Source organism: Wolffia australiana, chromosome 18 (assembly GCF_029677425.1).
Source record: "Wolffia australiana isolate 7733 chromosome 18, ASM2967742v1".
In the NCBI taxonomy this organism is placed as follows: domain Eukaryota; kingdom Viridiplantae; phylum Streptophyta; class Magnoliopsida; order Alismatales; family Araceae; genus Wolffia; species Wolffia australiana.
In genome coordinates this window covers 2634908-2642384 of record NC_135852.1, presented here as the reverse complement: position 1 = coordinate 2642384, position 7477 = coordinate 2634908, and the positions used below count along the sequence as shown (strand labels likewise).

Below are 7477 nucleotides of genomic sequence, written 5' to 3'. Positions count from 1 at the left end.
CTGAGGATTGTCAGAGAAGAGAAGAGGTCAAATTTAATACAAATAAAAGAAAACATTAAATAACCACAGTTTACATAAAGAATGTCCAATAAACATCATAACATTGAATCATATGGCATCTCAACAAATCAGTAAATCAAACTAATCTTAGAAACGTAACTTGAGCTTCTGGAAAAGCTGCTTCATGTGAGGTCATTTTTAACGTCAACAACGATTCTAATATTATAAATACAGACGCATAAGAATAAATTCAAAAACTGCAGTTCAAATAAATAATGTTTAAAAAGCATCATAACATTGAATCAGATCACACAATACAAAGCGTAAAATCCTACCAATTCCTGAAAAGTTACTAAACCTTGGGAAAAAGTTGCTTCAGGATCTGTACTATAGGTCAGTTATTTTAGGAAGTAACAAATCTGTATCAAAATCACAGTTTAAACAAAGAATGGTAAATTATCATTTTGATTTATTGAACTTCATTGCACTGAAACAGATCACATAAAACTAATTATAATTCCTACCAATAGCGGAAAGGTTACCAAACCTCCAGGCAAAGTTGCTTCACCAACTGGACTGTAGAACATTAAATGCCCATTCATTTGGACGGTAGACACTAATAATTCTAGGAGCAAAAGGCTAAATAAAAAATCATATGTCAAACGAAGACTGTTCAATAAGAACCAAGGTATTAGGGGACAGCCAGAGAACATCTAAGGTAATTGCAAAGGATAATCTCCCCTCATTATAACAAATTCAACAAAACAGTTCTAACAAAGGATATTTGATTAGCATCACAACAATAACTGATATTACATCGCAACAGATCTCTAAACCCTCACCTTTCCCCCAAGATTTATACATCAGAAGAGATGAAAGAAAAACCTTTCATGGGCTGGAAAAAATCCTACCACTTCTTCTCCGACAAGGAAATAAGCTGACGAGCAACCTGAACAATTCTCCGACTATCTCTAGAGTACCCAACGGTGGAATTCCTCTCCAAGAACCCATCTTTCTTCTCTGTTTCATCAGCCAAGGAAGAACCCCCCTTCTTCCTCTTCCTCGTGAACGTATACTTGATAGTTTTCTCTCCGCCCAAATCCTTCTCTTCCAGATTCTCCCCATCTTTCCCCAAATCGCTACATCTGATCAGAGCCGCGGAACCCACCTCAGGATCACGAAACCCAGGTTGAATTTCAGCGCAAGGAACCGTTCTAAGGCTATCGATCGTGCTCTCGGCATCGGCTAACCTAGATTCAAGATCTTTGATGGTCCTGGCTTGGGAGGCGATCGTGGCCTCCAGAGTCCTTCGATTGGAATCGAGGATGGATTTGACGCGGACGAGGGTGGAGATGGCCTCGTCTTTGGTTCTGGAGAGGTCTTGCTTGAAGCGGAGGGCCTTCTGCTCGGAAGCGACGATCCGGGCGGCTGATTCTTTGGCCATGTTGAGGATGACGTCGGCGTAGGCGCGCTTGAGGGCGGCCATTTTCTCCTCTGCTTCTTCCATTGACGGCGAGGAAGGAGGAGAGGGAAGGAGAAGGGGGGATTTTATAGGTGGCAGGTTGGGTTCTGGTTATGGAGAGAGGGTTCTGTTATGTGCTCTCTCTCTCTCTCTCTCTCTCTCTCTCTGTCTATCTATCTATCTGTCTATCTATCTATCTAATCTATCTGTCTCTCCCCTCTCTGTCTCTATTCTCTCTTTCTCTCTGTGTCTACATGTCTCTCTCCTCTAGGCATTGGGGATCGGATCGGATGGTTCGAATATTGATCGAAAGATTCGAACGAACAAATGTCGATTCAAACTGATTTGTTTGAATCTTTCGATCGAACAGACCCTATGTTCATGTTCGATCGAAAGTTTTGAATGAAAAATTTGGTTCGTTCGTATTCGATTGGCCATTTGTTCAAACAAATTTGAACAAATGGCCAGCAGCACCAGCGACCGCCAAGGGCGGCAGCATCTTTCTCTCTGGTGTCCGCTGGCGGCCGCAGGCTAACCCAGTATTGCAGGAGCCGAACTGAATACCAAACTCGGATTCGAACATTTGATTCAATCTGATTCAATCCGGATCGAATTCGGACATTCGATCTGAACATCCATCTTGTTCTAACAATCCGATCCGAACCCGATGCACCGATCGGGTTCGGATCAAATTTGAACTAGTGTTTGTCCAGCCGATATCTGTCTGATATCCGGTATCGGACAACCGATATCCGATATTCGGAAAAAACAGGGACGGTGTCTGATATCGGATATGATATCCGATAACAGCATCCGTCCCGACACTGTCATCTGGTACCGGTATCGGGACGGGCGAACACTAATTTGAACTGGACAGATCTGTGTTCGGATTCAATAGTTCGAATGCCCGATCCGATCGAACATTCGAACAATCTGTTCGAATCCCCGATCCCTACTCTCCTCTTTGTCTCTATTCTCTATATTTCTTTCTATCAGTGTCTCCCCTCTCTGTCTCTATTCTCCCTCTCTCTCTCTGTCTCTTCCTCCCTGTCTCTATTCGCTCCTTCTGTCTGTGTCTATATTTCTCTCTCCCTCTGTGTCTCTATTCTATATCTCTCTCTATCTGTCTCTACCCTCTATCTCTCTATTCTATATATATCTCTATCTGTCCTCCCTTCTCTGTCTCTATTCTCTCTTTCTCTCTATGTCTATCTGTCTCTCTTCCTCTCTGTCTCTATTCTCTCTTTCTCCCTATGTTTATCTGTAATTCTCCCTCTCTGTCTCTATTCTCTCTCTCTCTCTATATATATATCTATCTCTCTCTATCTCTCTGTCTGTATTCTATATATATCTGTCTCTCCCCTTTCTGCCTCTATTCTCTCTTTCTATTTGTGTCTATTTGTCTCTCTCCCTCTATGTCTCTATTATATATATATATATAGCTCTCCCCTTTCTATCTCTATTCTCTCTTTATCTATGTTTCTATGTTTCTCTCTCCCTCTCTACATCTATTCTCTCTCTCTGTCTCTCTGTCTCTCTCCCTCATTGTCTGTCTCTATGTGATGTAGGACAAAAATAGCAAACTTTGCGCAAATTTTAAATTAATACCATATGATGGTAATGAATTAATATTCCTTGACGGTGATTCAAATGGGTTTAATCTTGTAGAAGTGGACTAGATTTGTGAAGTAGGGACATAACAAGGACAAACAAAGGAATGATCTCCCTAACTGAATGGAAGTAGAAGATTTAAAATACGCACTTAAAAGTTAAGACAAAGAGATTCATAAGGTCAACAACCACGAATAACAAATCAACAACTATCATGAACCCACAATTATCTCAAAGTTGAAGTGTCACAATGTACCTTGGAGAAGAGATCCAATAGCTTGGTTTTTCTGATTTTGAACGACCTTGATTGATGTTGATATGCAGCTCCACGGATGGGAATGAATGAGAATAGGAGAAGGTGTGGAAAATGGATGGGAGTGAAAAAATCAGTTGGCAAGAGAAGACATTCACATGTAGCACAAGAAGGGTGGATATGAAGTACTAAAAGTGAAGTCACAAGATAGATGGGATAATGTGTGAGAAGGGATGAAGGTATGCATAAGGCAAGATGGAGATCATGGGGGTGAGACGAGGATGCGTGGTCAACGATGTCAAGGGTTAAATGTTAAGAAGATGATGGAATAAGATAAACTATGGAAGAAGGGGGGAGGAACCCAAGAGGAACTGATCGATCGATGTATAAGATGAGATGTCGCAATAATCATCTCTGTTGTCGTTACCACCCGAGAATCACTCTTATCCACTAAACAAACTTCACAATAAACTCAAGACAAGCGTTCTTATAGACATGCTGATAGCCTTTTTAAAGGAAAATAAAATATTCAGTAACAAAAGCAAATAAAACCGTGGATGATTTAATAGATTTCCCAGAGAGAAGAGATAGGATTGATGGTATACGTGGAAGAAAATCATGGGAGAAGGTTCTGAGAGAAGTAAAATTTGGAATTTACAGAGAATAGAGGAAGAAACATAATTAGAAAGGGAAGCGAGTTGTCGAATAGTCCAGTTGAGAGGATGAAAGAGCAGACAGAAAGAGAGAGAATTGGAGGAGAAATGTCTCTCTGTCTCTTTCTAAATATTCTATCTCTCTCCCTCTATGTCTCTGTCTCTCTGACTCTTTGTCTTTGTTTGTGTGTGTCTCTCGCTCTTTCTATCTTTGTATATCTCTCCCCCCTCTTTGTCTCTATCAGCCTCTCTCTCTCTGTATATCTTTGTCTATCTCTCTCCCCCTCTTTCTCTCTCTCAGCCTCTCTCTCTCTCTGTACATCTTTGTCTATCTCTCTCCCCCTCTTTCTCTCTCAGCCTCTCTCTCTTTCTCTCTCTCACTCTCACTCTCTCTCTCTTTCTATCTTTGTCTATCTCCCTCCCCCTCTGTATCTTTATGTCTATATATCTCCCTATATATCTCTCTATTTCTATCTTTTTCTCTCTCTGTCTCACTCTTTGCCTATCTTTGTCTCTTTCTTTCTCTATGTCTATCTTTACCTCTATCTATGTTTGTCTTTTTTCTCTCTCTATGTGTCTCTCTGTCTATCTATGTATCTCCCTCTCTATCTCTCTCTCTCTCTCTATTTCCCTCTCTATCCCTCTCTTCTCTGTCTATCTCTCCCACTTAGTCCTTATCTCTCAACGTATCTCTCCCTCTTTGTATTTGTCACATTCCCTCTCTCTCTCTATGTATCTTTCTCTTTGTATTTGTCATAGTGCCTCTTTTTGTTTCATTATCAATATATAAAACAATCTTTCCATTTATCTATAACTAGCCATAGATATGTTGATATATATATCTCAAACTCGTACTCTGACTCACTCAGTGGCTCCCTATTTCTCACTCTTATTATCTCTCTCTACCTTTATCTCTATTTACATGTGTATATATTTATACATGTGCATAGAATAATATATTTATAGGTTCATCTATATAAGCATATATCTATACGTCTCTGTTTTGATATCTATGTGTGATATAGATATTTATATCTAAGTGCCTCTGTCAATGCTTTGGTAGTGCCTAGTAACGCTTGATGGTGAAAGACATGAGTCAAGTGGGTAAAACAGATGTCACCATTGATTTTGATGAAGAGAATGAAAGATATGCATTGAAAAGTCATGGAGTGGAGGAGACTGATGATGATTTACCATTGCTATTGTGATGGAGGCAAGAAAAATACGTGCCAAAGAGCAATGTAGTTATATGTGGCATGTGCAATGTTAGAAACCAAGGCCATCTGCAACAATAACCTAGGGAATAGGACAAAGACTTGAGTCGAAAGAGATATGCAGCCAAATATCACACCAGCTTCATCCTCTCGTGCACAACAGGGCAAGTCATGTTTTTTGTTATAGCATCTTGATCTGAATGTCAATCCTTCAATCCTTCGCACCTACAATGCAAAACGGACCCAAATGAGATTATGAATGAACCAATTACTCTGTTTATTGAAATAAGGAACAAAATCCAAGGGTGTCTTTGTACAAGGATGTTGGGTTCTGTTTATAGACCTAAGATGTTGGACAGATAGAAGAGGCAAAGATCAAACTACCCTCAAAATTTCAGTTCAAAGCTCCTTGTAGATCATTAGATATCATCGTTTGCATTTGGAGCAATCTGAGTCATCAGATTTTCTCTTTCCTCTTATTTGTGTAGTGTATTTCTAGGGGGCACTCAATTCTAAGATTAGAAAATTCAAAATGTATTTAACACATTTAACTAAATAAATAAATTACTTTCTTTATAATTTTAATGTCATAAAATATCATAGAAATAGTAGAAAATCCAAAAAATCATAAAAACATTTTAAAATATAATAAAAACCTTTAAAATAGTTAAATAAATCTAAATAAATATTTTTTGACTTGTAACATTATTTTATTCATGACGTTAATGTTAGAAAATCAGGTCAAAATACCATTAAATTGACACCGAGATTGAAACATTTCTGCATCTAAATCACTTCTAAAAGATTACCCATTTCCTAACATCTTCCAGATCATCCTTCTCTTCATTTTACCATTAAAATTTTTATATTTATTTATATGTCCATTTGTCTCCATCTCCCTTCTCATTTCACATTAACTAATTCATAGAGTTTATAAATATGAATCATAACCTTCTCATCACACCATTTCCCTTAGATTTCTATCTCTTATTCCTTCTTACCTCAGTCTTTTAAACTTCTTCTATCTGGAATATATCTAGTTATTAATGAGACAGGTCATCTCCAGAGGGAATGTAATTATGAATTGAATATTCTTTTTACTGGCAATTAAAAGTGATACATTTATAAATTCTTCTCACCTTAATTTTTAAAGCATTTCATTATTTTTATAGGATCATGTAACTATTAGTGAATAATAATAAAATTCAACCAAAAGGTTAGTTTTATTGAAATCCCAATAATAGAATTCAGAAAGTCCATTTTAAGGATTTCTGTAATAGAGTGTACCTAATATTTTGTGGATTCATTATTTACTTCATAATAAATTATGCATATTTATTGAACGTATTAAATATTCATTTTAATTGATTTGAAAAATATTAACTGGAACCTTGTTTCAACAATGATGTAAAAATCTTATTTTCTGAATTGATTTGAATGTGCCAGGAAAAAACATTACATGCCATTCTTTTGAAAACATGTTCATATTTGTCCAATATTGGATATAGGACTAAAATGATTTGCAATGCTTACCACAATTTATTTAACATGTTTAACATTCATTTTAATTATTTTTCATGTAAGTAAATGGAATTCGCTTTTATGGGTAAGGTAAAACCTTATTTTTATTATTAATTCATTGGATGTGCTGAATAATATTTTATTCATTCTAAGACACGTAACTTATGAGTTAAATATTTGATATATGATTTGTCAGACCATATTAGGGGATCACAATTCTTTTTCTAGGTATTGGTTGACCACAGTTTTAATGAATAATTATCCAAAAAAACTAAATACATCAGTACTTTGACCATATTAAACCAAACAATAATATTCATTAAAATTACAAACAAAACATATAAATTTGCAATGAAACTCTAATCAGTTAAATATTTTACACATATTTCCTGAGACCTTTTAAGCTCATATTTAGCTATAAACATTTAGATATTTTTTGTTGTAACTTTATTATGCCTAAACATATAACTCTAAATATTTTTTATGGAAATGATTCTTTAATCACATTTCCCTTTAATCTTAACCTACAACCACTCATCTTTAACCTTCAAATGTGCTGCTACAGTCGATCAAATCAAAATAATTTAATTAAATGTATTCCAATTCAAGATTTATCAAAAATCACTTTTATTGATTTCAATATGAATATTGAATTGAATTGACCCTTTTTAAATAGAGTATATATCCTTATTTATTACGGGGTTTCTTAAAATTTATCTTAATTTACTCAATGTATCTTTTGTATGTTATCAATTAACTTAAT

General features: G+C 36.3%; 1 protein-coding gene across 1 annotated transcript; it reads right to left on the bottom strand.

The window, feature by feature from the left end:
- Positions 1–762: 762 nt before the first annotated feature.
- On the bottom strand, positions 763–1542 carry LOC144715240 (uncharacterized). The gene has a single exon (XM_078590171.1). It carries the CDS (start codon positions 1505–1507, stop codon positions 908–910), a length of 600 nt encoding a protein of 199 aa, XP_078446297.1. The 5' UTR covers positions 1508–1542; the 3' UTR covers positions 763–907.
- Between the last annotated feature and the right edge of the window lie 5935 nt (positions 1543–7477).

Excerpts from the sequence above, each read along its gene's own strand:
- LOC144715240 (XM_078590171.1), bottom strand. The coding sequence starts at position 1,507 with ATGGAAGAAGCAGAGGAGAAAATGGCCGCCCTCAAGCGCGCCTACGCC.